Below are 13,315 nucleotides of genomic sequence, written 5' to 3' on the forward strand. Positions count from 1 at the left end.
CACAACAGCAATGTTTCAATGCTTCAACATCTGAACACAAAGCAGCCGGTTGTGAACAAAGTAGTGAACTAAATCAATAAGTCATGTTAAACTGCAAGTAAGCAATGCACCAAATAAGCTCACGCCTAAAGCATCCAGTTGTGAACCAGACCGGCTCACACAGCGGAGCTGACACAAGGTGACGTCATTGCAAGGTAACCTGTTGTTTCTGTCAGGTATTACACAATAGTATTATTGTTTAAAAATGCAAGAGTCTATTTTATCTGATTACTCGAGTAATCGCTGAAATATTCAGTAGAATACTCGATTCCAAAAATGATCGATAGCTGCAACCCTAAACTGAGTCTTAATTACAAAAACTAGATGCAGCTGAAAACAATCAGACCGGGATTAACAAAAGAAAAACTAAATGCAAGTGGCAGTGATGGGCCCGAGCGCCTCCAGTCCCGCAAGTCCTGACATGTCGCCATCTAATATTGCACTTTAAACATGAAGTGTCCATCAAATGTACAGAACTAATGACAGTGTGCCAAATTGCACAACCTTTACACACAGGAAGCACTAATTGCTAGCTTGCCACACATGGCTCTCTGTCAGTCTGACGTGTTGCACGTGTATATCATCATAGTCATTCTCAGTAACAACTGAAGTTTGGTGATTGTCAAGGAATGCATTTTAAATTTAAGACACATTTCCTGTTAATTTGGGGAGATGTGGAAATTCATAATGCTATTTCGTCATACTTCAGCATTTAAAAAAAATGCTCGCAGTTTGACATCTGCAATATGTTGACATCACGTAAACCAAATTTGATAAGAATTTTATGACAGATCTCGGAGAAGTATGTTAAATTCCACTGTGTGAAAACACACAAACAGTACCGCACTTCCTGTTGGGTATGGCTATTGCAATATATATGCAAAAATGTTCATACTGGGGAGTTCCATTAACCTACCAAATTTGGCATGTGTAGCCTCCGGTGCCTCCCTAAGCTCTCGCCTCAGCACTGGCAGCTAAGTTACAGCCATGTTGTGTGTAGCACTTGGGTTATCAGTGATTTTGATAAAAAATAGGGTTGTAGGTACATTATCTGTGGTAGGGAATCACGTTACAGTGGTTTTTGTGTTTTAATATTGTGTCTTTTAAGATTTATTGAAGCCGTGATTTCGAATCTGTTAATATCAGGGTAACTTTACCGAACTCATCTGTATCTCTCCCTTTGTCTGTATTGCTATCTTTCTCTTTCGTTTGCATGCAATTGGTCTGTGCGTTTCCTCATCCACTACACCACTACAGTAAAGACTACAAAAGCTGCTCCGGTTAAAATAGGTATATCTTGGTCCAGACCCGGAACGCGGTCCGCCTGTTAGTGACCTCTGGTCTATGAGAAATATGTCAACATCAATAGGCAAGACAGCACTTGTTACCAGATGGTGATGCTATGTGGCAAACTTCACAGGTTACTGATCATGATGACTATGAACACATCCACATGTGTAAAATGGCAGTTTGGTGCCATTTTACACATGTGGATGTGTTCATAGTCATCATGATCAATAACCTGTGAAGTTTGCCACATGTCAAGCAATGCATGATGAATTTATGACACATTTCCTATTTGGTGGGATGTGTAATTTCATCATATTTTAACATATCAAAAAATGCTCGCAATTTGATATCTGCAACATCTTGACATCATGTATACCAAATTTGACACATCTTGTCATGAGTCCCCTTGGAACTTCCTGTCAGAGGACCTTTATTTTGTATTGACTTCCTGTTTTCTCCCCTTGCTCTGTTCTCTGGCAGCTTCACGTTTGTAATTTGTGTTCATGAGTTTCACCTGTTTCTGTTATGTTCTCAACCACCGTCTGTGTTCAATTAGTTTGGTGTCCTATTTATACCTCTCCTTGTTTTCTGCCGTCTCATCCGGTACCTAGTTTTGTGTTTGAGTTTGTCCTGGAGATCCCAGGACTAATAAAGTTACTTTGTCCTGCATTTGGGCCTTCTTCTCCTCCTTCCACCCAGCGTCTCTACGTAACTCCTGACACATCTCTGATGTATGGTGTAGAAGGAGTATGTGTTACGCCCGGCCTAGGGGATACCGGGGCATAACACGATGTGAGTTTTCTCCCAAACTCTCCCACTCTCAATAAAATCCAGCAGCCCACTAAATACAATTAACGACAGCCATTTATTTTCCAAATATAGTCAAAAAGTAACTCTGTCAAACACTCCAAGGCCAAAATAACACTCCAGATAACAAACAAAAATGCTGAAGCAGCCCTCCTATTACCTAACAAAACAAAACCAACCAAAAGACAGGTATACTACCCTAGTCTCCTAACATAAACAGGAGAAAACAAAAGTAGCAGTAGTAGTAACAAAATAACTGGGCTTCTTACTACAAAAATAATATTTGGTGCTCAATATTTACAGTGCAATTATCGTCACAAGGTCTTTACTCAAAGGTTACAATTATCAAACGAACAAACAGTTTCCACACTTCGATCGGCTTCTTACAAATACAGAGTTCACACTAAGAGTGCTGGTCTGGGAGTGGCAAAGATGGAGAAGAGCCCCCAGGGTGCAGTTAGTTGGAGCTTCCTATAGTCCTCCCGGAAGGACTGGACCAATCCAGGAACATCAATTCAGTTTGACTGGACCAACCCCATAGATCCACCTATACTACACGCCCACTCCTTTCTCTCTCACACATGCACACACCAAGAACTGGGGAGGAGAGAGCTAACAACAAACAAATCATAACAACACTCACAAATAATGACCCAGGGTCATAGCAGTATGTTAAATTCCATTGGCAAGATATTGATTGTGGTGATAGTGATTATAAAACCTTAATGTGTAATAAAGGGGTTTCATATGAAACATCTATATGTCCAGGAATAGGAATGAAAGAATAGCTTTTGAAATGTAATATTCAATTCAATTTTCAATTCAATTTATTTGTATATACAAATCATCTCAAGGCACTTTACAAAAACTAAAACTAAAAACCCAACAATTCCCTTATGAGCAAGCACTTGGCGACAGTGGAGAGAAAAAACTCCCTTTAACAGAAAAAAAAACCTCCAGCAGAACCGGGCTCAGTTTGGGCGGCCATCTGCCTCGACTGGTTGGGGTGAGTGGATAGAGCAGAGAGAAAAGAACAGCAACAACAAACAACAAATAGACACTGCAGGTTGGTGGGACCAGTAACTGCACATCAGCGATATACAGCTCCAGGACCAGGGACACCTGCAGAAGGTACAGAGAGAACAGAGAGAGAGGGAGAGAGTTACAAACTACGGGAGAGAGAGAGCACAAGGTTAGTGACATTCAATGGTGGAATATACATGAGGTGGGTGGAGAGAAGAGAGGGGAGGGGAAGGGAAGGGGGGGGGGTTAGGGTCAGTGCACCAATGGTCCTCGGGCAGTCTAGGCCTAAAGCAGCATAACTAAGGGATGGTTCAGGGTTGCCTGAAGCCAGCCCTAACTATATGCTTTGTCAAAGAGGAAGGTTTTAAGTCTAGCCTTAAAAGTATAGAGAGTGTCTGCCTCCTGAACCCAGGCTGGGAGCTGGTTCCATAGGAGAGGAGCTTGATAACTAAAGGCTCTGCCTCCCATTCTGCTTTTGGAAACTCTGGGAACCACAAGTAGACCTGCACTCTGAGAGCGAAGTGGTCTATTGGGATAATATGGTACTAATATTGTGAGTGGATTTAGACATGGAGAGAAAAATATGAAACATGAAAAGAACAGAAGGCAAAAATTGCTACCAGTAAGTAGAGTGGTAGGTGGGGTTGGTAATGAAGAAGAATATGAGAATAACAATAATAATAATAATAGTGCATACAATAATCTCTAGGCACTTTACAAAAAACCTCCAACAGACCCGGGCTCAGTTTGGGCGGCCATCTGCCTCGGACCAGTTGGGGTGAGTGGATAGAGGAGAGAGAAAAGAACAGCAACTATAAACAAGGGTAGGGAGGGGAGGGTTAAGGTAGGGGAGCTCAGTGCACCGATGGTCCTCAGGCAGTATAAGCCTATAGCAGCATGACTAAGGGATGGTTCAGGGTCTTGTGTTAACTTCTGGTTTATTTGATTTACAGTGGGTACGGAAAGTATTCAGACCCCTTTAAATTTTTCACTCTTTGTGTCATTGCAGCCATTTGCCAAAATCAAAAAAGTTCATTTTATTTCTCATTAATGTACACTCAGCACCCCATCTTGACAGAAAAAAACAGAAATGTAGAAATTTTTGCAAATTTATTAAAAAAGAAAAACTGAAATATCACATGGTCATAAGTATTCAGATCCTTTGCAGTGACACTCATATTTAACTCACATGCTGTCCATTTCTTCTGATCCTCCTTGAGATGGTTCTGCTCCTTCATTGGAGTCCAGCTGTGTTTAGTTAAACTGATTGGACTTGATTAGGAAAGGCACACACCTGTCTATATAAGACCTTACAGCTCACAGTGCATGTCAGAGCAAATGAGAATCATGAGGTCGAAGGAACTGCCCAAGGAGCTCAGAGACAGAAGTGTGGCAAGGCACAGATCTGGCCAAGGTTACAAAAGAATTTCTGCAGCACTAAAGGTTCCTAAGAGCACAGTGGCCTCCATAATCCTCAAATGGAAAAAGTTTGGGACGACCAGAACTCTTCCTAGACCTGGCCGTCCAGCCAAACTGAGCAATTGTGGGAGAAGAGCCTTGGTGAGAGAGGTAAAGAAGAACCCAAAGATCACTGTGGCTGAGCTCCAGAGATGCAGTAGGGAGATGGGAGAAAGTTCCACAAAGTCAACTACCACTGCAGCCCTCCATCGGGGCATTATGGCTTAGTGGCCCAACGGAAGCCTCTCCTCAGTGCAAGACACATGAAAGCCTGCATAGAGTTTGCCAAAAAACACATGAAGGACTCCCAGACTATGAGAAATAAGATTCTGTGGTCTAATGAGACCAAGATTGAACGTTTTGGCGTTAATTCTAAGCGGTATGTGTGGAGAAAACCAGGCACTGCTCATCACCTGTCCAATACAATCCCTACAGTGAAACATGGTGGTGGGAGCATCATGTTGTGGGGGTGTTTTTCAGCTGCAGGGACAGGACGACTGGTTGCATTGAAGGAAAGATGAATGCGGCCAAGTACAGAGATATCCTGGAAGAAAACCTCTTCCAGAGTGCTCAGGACCTCAGACTGGGCCGAAGGTTCACCTTTGAACAGGACAATGACCCTAAGCACACAGTTAAAATAACAAAGGAGTGGCTTCGGAACAACTCTGTGACCGTTCTTGACTGGCCCAGCCAGAGCCCTGACCTAAACCCAATTGAGCATCTCTGGAGAGACCTGAAAATGGCTGTCCACCAACGTTCACCATCCAACCTGACAGAACTGGAGAGGATCTGCAAGGAAGAATGGCAGAGGATCCCCAAATCCAGGTGTGAAAAACTTGTTGCATCATTCCCAAGAAGACTTATGGCTGTACTAGCTCAAAAGGGTGCTTCTACTCAATACTGAGCACAGAGTCTGAATACTAATGACCATGTGATATTTCAGTTTTTCTTTTTTAATAAATTTGCAAAAATTTCTACATTTCTGTTTTTTTTCTGTCAAGATGGGGTGCTGAGTGTACATTAATGAGAAATAAAATGAACTTTTTTGATTTTGGCAAATGGCTGCAATGCCACAAAGAGTGAAAAATTTAAAGGGGTCTGAATACTTTCCGTACCAACTGTATATGTTCGAGGGGCAGACACAATCTCTATGTGGTTTGAGGGGGGTGACATTTTAGACTGAGTCTCTGCGTCCCGGTCCCCACTCTGGATTGGCAAACTTTAGGTTGGATAATAAACTCGTCCAGATTTCTAGAGATGAGAGCTGCACCATCCAAAGTGGGATGGATGCCGTCTCTCACTACCAGACCGGGTTTTCCCCAGAAAGTGGCCCAATTGTCTATGAAGCCCACATCGTTTGCTGGACACCACCTAGACAGCCAGCGTCGGAACGACGACATGCGGCTACATGTCATTGCTGGTCAGATTGGGGAGGGGTCCAGAGAAAATTACGGAGTCCGACATTAATTTGGCAAAGTTACACACCGACTCAACATTAATTTTAGTGACCTACGATTGGCGTAATCGTGTGTCATTCCTACCGACGTGAATAATAATTTCCCCATATTTACGATTAGCCTTAGCCAGAAGCTTCAGATTTGACTCGATGTCACCCACTCTGGCCCCAGGAATACATTTGACTATGGTCGCTGGTGTCTCTAGCTTCACGTTTCTGACTATGGAATCGCCAATTATCAGAGTCGGTTTCTCAGCGGGTGTGCCGCTGAGCGGGGAAAATCTATTAGAAGCGTGAACAGGCAGGTGATGAGTTGTGGGTTTCTGCTTAGGAGTATGTTTCTGGCGGACCATCACCCAGGCTAATTCTCCAGGCTGCTCCGGAGCTGCCCTTGGGCAGCTAACAGACCCTGAGCTCGGTGGCTCCACACCAGCTAACGGGGCTAGGCTAGCTGGCTTTTGTTCAAAGGTGCTAAGTCGCGCTTCGAAATCAGTGATCCTCGCCTCCAAATCTACCAGAACCTTACACTTATATAATAGACATATTGGACAGTGGGCTGTAGTCTCAAGTCTGATTTAATTAGCTTGCTTTTGAAAGTAGAGGCAGAGCTATTCACTAATATCCAGCTAAGGGTGTTATTACAGACTCCATGGGGAAGGGCTTTTTTTCTATGGTATTTTGTATGTTTTAGTATCAGTTGCAACAATGAAGATTTCAGAATTTGAGTAGCTCTGCTAATACTGTGGCTTACATGAGTCAGTATTTAGAGCCATCTGTGCATCCAAACACGATACAGAAAGGCAATAAGCATGTTTTCAGCATAAATGGTTAAATTAGGTCATCCCACTTCACAACACCATTGTACTGAGGACCATGAGGGATTCATTACGATGGGAACACAACACCATACTGATTAAAAATCCAACGCACAGAGTTACAACCAGACTGTCAGTTTGGAGACAACAGAGGCTCACTGCTAACTTGAGGCCTGCTGTTTACCTGAGCTTGACTGGTGGTTTCCCTCCATCTCAGGCCCAGTGAAACTCTATCCGAGGACCGCATGAATGCAGAGCCAAGCTGAGCCACACCCAAACAAAGTGTAAACCTACGAACACTGAGATAATACATGGGATGTAATGCGGCTTTTGCTGTTGTGTGGGAATACACACTTGATCTGTAATTAAACTATATTTACCCAGTATAATTACAGTTTTAACACAGACCACCGTAATCTGGTGTTTGAAATTTGAATGGTTACCTACATACTGACATCCTGCTCTGTCATTCTTCATGCAGTTAAGCAGAGTTCATTATGTTGCTGTAATGTTAGATTGTCAGGATGTGTTGAGAGCTTTGTGTGGTTACATTACTGTTGCTGTGTTTTCCATTAACGCAGGATGTTAAATAGTCAGTTACCAGAATATATTTCCTTTTTTAATTCTAGAACTATCCATTATATATATTCTAGAACGATTTATTCTCTATCAATGCAGATAGTTTTTGTTTAGTTTGCCTTTTTAAGGTTTCAGCAAGAAAATCTTCAGCCAAAGTGGTAAGTCACCTGGGTCTCAACACATCTCATCTTGTGATTAAATACATGTTGTGCTTATAACAGTAGAGTTCTTTTTAAGGTAGGGTTGGTGATTCCTTTTAGAAGCAATTTTGTTCCATTTCTTGAATTTCCTTTTGCATCCTGATGCCAGTGAATAAATTCAAGGCACTGACTACATCAAGAAAAAAATGTCATCTGTGTCAGCAGCAGGGCTGAAAACAGCCTGGACAATAACTTTATTCAACCCAAACAAAACCATTGGATGGCCTACCTGCCTGTCAACCTATTTGTATGTATTAAGTGCAATCAGCAGAAATATGTTGTCATTAGTGTGTAATCACCAGAAAACCCCAACTGATGCATTTTTAAAAATCTTATAATGAGCTTTTTATATTTTCATGGGAGTGGGTCTCCTTTCATGGAGGCAGCCATGTTATGCCGAACATGTTTCATCAGTAGCCCAGAGTAGAGATGTCACAGGCCCTCCCTTTGATTGGTAACTCCTGGTGTCATTTCTACCAGAGAGGCCAGGTGATATGTACTTGACTTGTTAATAAAACAGGATGTAGAACTATTAGTACAAGGAGAATTGTTCAAATTTTACGTTGAAATAAATTACCATCATACTTAATAATAAGTCATAACTGTTAATCATTTATTATATAAATTCACTTTATATTGTGTGTGACTGCAATTTCTTGTTGGTTTTCATGTCATCCAGCTTTGTGCCTCAGTAGCATGTGCCATATTTTCCGTCAGGCTTACTGGGGTGACTACTTAGGCTACAGCTGCATTGTGTCATATAGTCTATATAAAGAGGTGATGTCATTTTAAATAACCTTGTTCTCCAAAGAGTTTGTGTATATGGTGTCCACCCTGGTGTTTAATTCATTCAGCAAAGTTTGTGTATTTTGTGTTTATAGTATGGCAGAAGCCCCATGCACTTGGCGGCTTACAAAGGCCATATTGAGGTTGTGCGTATCCTGCTCAAAGCTGGCTGCAACCTGGACATCCAAGATGATGTGAGTACAGTCACCCCCCTGTCATGTTTTCATCCACTTGCAATATAGTCCTGACTGATGGTTGATGCTGCTCCTCTCTTTACTTTCAGCATTTCTTAACATATACACAACTGTAGTCTAATGGCCTATAGTAAGCCTTGAGTAGGAATTTCAGGACTGCCCACTTGTGGGTTTTTGTACATGAATACATTTGTGTCCAAGTGTAAATCTTAGCCTGACTTTTTTTCCTGTGACTGAACTTTTGCTACTTTTATGTGGTTATACAGACCTCAGTGAACTCATAACAGCAAATAGAGTTATTTGGGATTGACTGTCATTGGTTATGTATTAGCTGCACTGGGGTCATATTAACATAGTTACTACAGAACTCAGATGTAACTGCTAAGATTTGGCATAAGTTGCTGTGCTTTTAAAATCAGTCAAGGTAATACCTGGGGTGAAGCATAGGTAGTGGTAGTAAAACACACCTTCTATAGCAGTGACTGTTTAGTGTGTCATACTTTTTATCTTACTAGTGATGTTCTCTGATTATATCAGCCGTTGCCACAGTATTGTAAAAGTAATAATGTTTGTGCATGAATTTAAAAACACAGTATGTGTTAATTATTGATTTTGTTGGTTGGTTATATTTACCAAAAGGTAAGATTGGAAGAACACACCTGATCCTGGTAATCAGCAAGGTTGGCAGCTCCTGCTTTTGGGCATGCAGACCAGTTTGTCTGTGAAAAAGTAAACCATGTATTTTTTAACAGTGTTAACTCCATTAAAATGCAGTCATTGAGCAATTTCGAGATTTCTTTAATACTTGAATGACCACATTCACTGACTTACAAACATCCACACAAAGGCAAAAGCAGCAAAAATATAACCGAAATCCGTTATAACATCAACTTGTTCCTTTAAGAGAGTTTGTCACCTTTGATAGATGAACATCTTTTATCTTCTTGTCAATTTTCCAACAGGTTTTGAATAATGTTTGTGGATTATGAAGTTTGTTGCATACAAATGATCCTGCATGTACTCTAATATCAAATTGGAGCTACAAGATTTTCAAATGATGGATATTTTTTCTGGGAATTGTTTAATTGTCTTTGTGTTGCCAACTGTTATGTTTTTTTTTTTTTGGTCAGGGTTGTATTTTGCGCTTTTTTTCGCAGGGGGAGCAGACGGCGTTACACAGGGCTGCCATGGTGGGAAACAGTGATGTTATGAGTGCTCTCATTGGGGAAGGGTGTGCACTGGACAGACAGGACAAGGTGCAGTTCAAAAGAAAAAAACGCCCCCTAACATACAAACACAGAGCCTAATGACATCTATGTTGCAGTCAGTCAGGGGAAGAGGTGGAATTTCAAAGCTGTTGTAATGACTACATTAAATCATCTGATGAACGCAGAGAAACTAGGGTGTCCGTAATTTGCTCAGCCTCAGTCAGCCATTAAAAGTTGTGTATTTAGAGTATGTAAGAGCAATGTCTTATTCACAACCATACTGTAGTTCGACCTATAGATATTAAAGCCAAAAACACTCATATTTTACCTTGATTTCTTGTTATATTATGTCCAAATATACATAGGATCTTAGAGTCCTGTAAATTGTTCAAAATGAATAAAGGGATAATGACTATTTCATTCAGAAATAGTCATTATCCCTATATGTTGACAATAAGGTTCAATAGGACAATAGTGAGAGTTAAAAACTCGATGTGGCACATTACGCACATTCTAGTGTCAGATTTGCGTATTCATTAGTTCATGATAAGGAAGTCCATTATGACACTCTCACTTCCAAGGACTAGACATTAATTGAGAGTACTTATTTGTAATTCCCTTTGGATTCTCTGAAATCTAGAGTTATGAAGGCCGGGTTTAAAGTCCAATGCATCAGAAGCTGTCTGTTAACAGGGCTTTTTGTTTTTTGTCCTGTCAGGATGGCAACACTGCTCTTCATGAGGTCTGCTGGCATGGCTACAGCCAGTGTGTCAAACTGCTTGTGAAGGCTGGAGCTAACATTCATGCCAAAAACAAGGTGAGTGTAGTTCTCAACTTTGGACTATAGCATTGATTTACTATGTTTTCTAGGAGCTCTCTTCATATATCCTTTCCATCAGATGTCATTCAGTGCGTCCTGTAATAAAAGAAGTTCATCCCAAAATCAAGCAATTATATTACACTTAAAAAATATGCAGATCAAGTCATTTAAAGCAACAGCCTGAATGCCGAAACATATTGTTCCTCTCCTACAAATGAACAATTGATAGATATTGTTAGAGAAATTTTATTTGCTTTCTGACATGCACTACTGTTACACTGTGTTTCAGCATTGAAACCTGAATGTTATGTCACATATAAAAATGTAATGTAATGTTTCATTACAAAAGTAAAATAAACTGAACTCAGCATACCTCACCTGTTTTCTACTGGCTTGTGATCTCTTTCCATTCACTCTCAGAACCATTATCCTGTACAGTTGTGGCCACAGTGACCCCTGTCCAGCAAACATTTTATACTTAAGAGAGTATGAGGTCATTCTTGACCTTCAATGCTTTGAATTAGTCATTTATTACTCTAAAGAATGAGGTCATGACAGACTGCTAGAACATTCAGACAACATTCAACTCTTCAGCTCTGTCAACTGGCTCGTATTGTAAATAGTCTTATACTTCTAGAGTGTTTTTCTCAAATGCATTCAAAGCGATTTTTACACAATTTGTCCATTCACACACCACTGGAACAGCCACACTTTGACATGCAGGACTACTGTTGCCAAGAATCAAACCACCAACCCTCTGGTTCATGGTCAACTTGCTCTACCTCCTGAGCCACAGCTGCCCAAATACTGACTACCACTGTAGACACACAATGTCAGATGTGTTGCAAGAGCATCAGACCTGAATGAGATGATACAAATCCATAAGTATGTGATAGCAAATAAGAACCAATAAATGCTGACACTGACTCCTCCTCTTGTTTCCAGGCAGGAAACACAGCTCTTCATCTTGCGTGTCAGAATGGTCATGCTCAGAGTTCCAAGGTTCTGCTCCTGGGAGGCTCCAGACCTGACAGCAAAAACCATGTAAGTCACCTGACAGAGTTAATCACATGGCTGCAGAAACAGGCTGTAGTCAAACAGAAAATACACTGTTTGATAAAAATCAGTGTTGATGCACATTCTGCCATAAACCTATTGTACACTCAAACGCTACAATCTCGTTGATACTACATTTTGACACCAAATTTATTTAATATAAGATATACTCAAAGATAGCACTGGCACTTCAGAATCAGAATGAGATTTATTGCCAAATGTGTGTGCACACACACACAAGGAATTTGTTTAGGTACAGGGGGGGTACTCCAGTGCAAACAGACATAAATACAATTTCTACAAAGGGTCAAACAGTAAACATAAATGCTACAGAAATGCTACAAAAAACTAAAAGAAAAATGCACAGATAACCTGAAAAACAGAATGAAAGGGGAACTAACTAGTGTGCAAAGAGCCAAAAGGTGCCAGTGTCATAGTGCAGGTGGTGGAAGGGAGTGGTGGAGAGCTACGAGTTTAAGAGTTGGATGGCCTAAGGGAAGAAGCTTCCTTTGTGCCAGGCTGTCTTGATGTTTGGAGCTCTGAAGCGCCGGCCAGAGGGTAAGAGCTGGAAGAGGTGGTGGCTCAGGTGGGTGGCATCCAGAGAGATTTTCTGAGCTCTTTTTCTCACTCTGGAGATGAACAGGTCTTGGAGGGTGGGTAGGGGAACACCGATGATCTTCTCAGCGGATACGAACTGTCCTCTGGAGTCTTCAGATGTCTGGTTTAGAGGCGGAGCTAAACCAGACAATGATGGAGGACCAGACAGTAATGGAGGAGTGTAATTCTTTTCAGTGTAATTCATTTAAACAAAGAATATCAAGTTTAAGACTTTGTTCAAGTAATAGTTTCTGTTCTTGTTTTAAATTCTAAAATGAAGACCACAATTCCCATAAGCCACATTGTCTTTTTGTTCATGCCTTGTCCTTTGATTCATGTGTAGACATTTTAGTCTGTCCTCCCAAAATCAAAGAGCTGTTGAGGGTCGAGGCTTGGTTTATAGGGTTAGAGCTAGAATCCGGTTTAGATTAGTGTAAAAACCTGGAAATGCAGATAAGCACAAAAGTTTATTCCATATGTAGTAATAATAATAGACTAGTCTGTCTCCTGTGAAGACTTCCTATATACTCAAAGCCCTGTTACATAGATTGAGGCATTTTTTGTGAACGCATACAGGTGCATCTCAATAAATTAGAATATCATCAGAAAGTTAATTTATTTCAGTAATTCAATTAAAAAAGTGAAACTCATATACTATATAGATTCATTACACACAGACTGATATATTTCAAGTGTTTATTTTAAAACAACACTATGTAGTTTTTCAACCTTAAAATAATGTGTTATAACAACTCTCAACCAGACGAATTCTACCGCAGCTGCCACCTGAACAGGCTCGGGTCGGCTGCAACAGCACTATGCAACTTTTGTGTTTGGGTAGGATCATTCAGCTTCACCATCTGCTGCCAGTGGAAGAGTGCGACCTGCTTTATGGCATACTTCACATGTTTTACTCTGGGTGGAGTTAGCCAACAGCTAACTATAAGAAACAATCTACCACGGAATTCTCAAAACCAATGCCATGGC

The 13,315-nt window shown here is 40.9% G+C and overlaps 1 protein-coding gene and 1 long non-coding RNA gene across 11 annotated transcripts in view; one reads left to right on the forward strand and one right to left on the reverse strand.

The window, feature by feature from the left end:
* The window catches only part of ankrd6b (ankyrin repeat domain 6b), a 71,637-nt gene that overhangs the window by 19,657 nt on the left and 38,665 nt on the right, over window positions 1–13,315 (forward strand). For all 10 annotated transcript variants that reach the window (XM_026319324.1, XM_026319322.1, XM_026319326.1 and 7 more), the window contains 4 exons: window positions 8,549–8,647; window positions 9,805–9,903; window positions 10,574–10,672; window positions 11,621–11,719. In XM_026319324.1, the coding sequence (XP_026175109.1) occupies window positions 8,549–8,647; window positions 9,805–9,903; window positions 10,574–10,672; window positions 11,621–11,719 (396 nt within the window). The remainder of the gene's footprint in view (window positions 1–8,548; window positions 8,648–9,804; window positions 9,904–10,573; window positions 10,673–11,620; window positions 11,720–13,315) is intronic.
* On the reverse strand, window positions 3,206–11,116 carry LOC113137579 (uncharacterized). The gene is made up of 3 exons (XR_003296368.1): window positions 11,054–11,116; window positions 9,307–9,366; window positions 3,206–3,258 (listed from the first exon to the last, which is right to left on the reverse strand). It is a non-coding gene; the product is annotated as an uncharacterized LOC113137579 (long non-coding RNA).

This window comes from Mastacembelus armatus, chromosome 24 (assembly GCF_900324485.2).
Source record: "Mastacembelus armatus chromosome 24, fMasArm1.2, whole genome shotgun sequence".
NCBI lineage: Eukaryota > Metazoa > Chordata > Actinopteri > Synbranchiformes > Mastacembelidae > Mastacembelus > Mastacembelus armatus.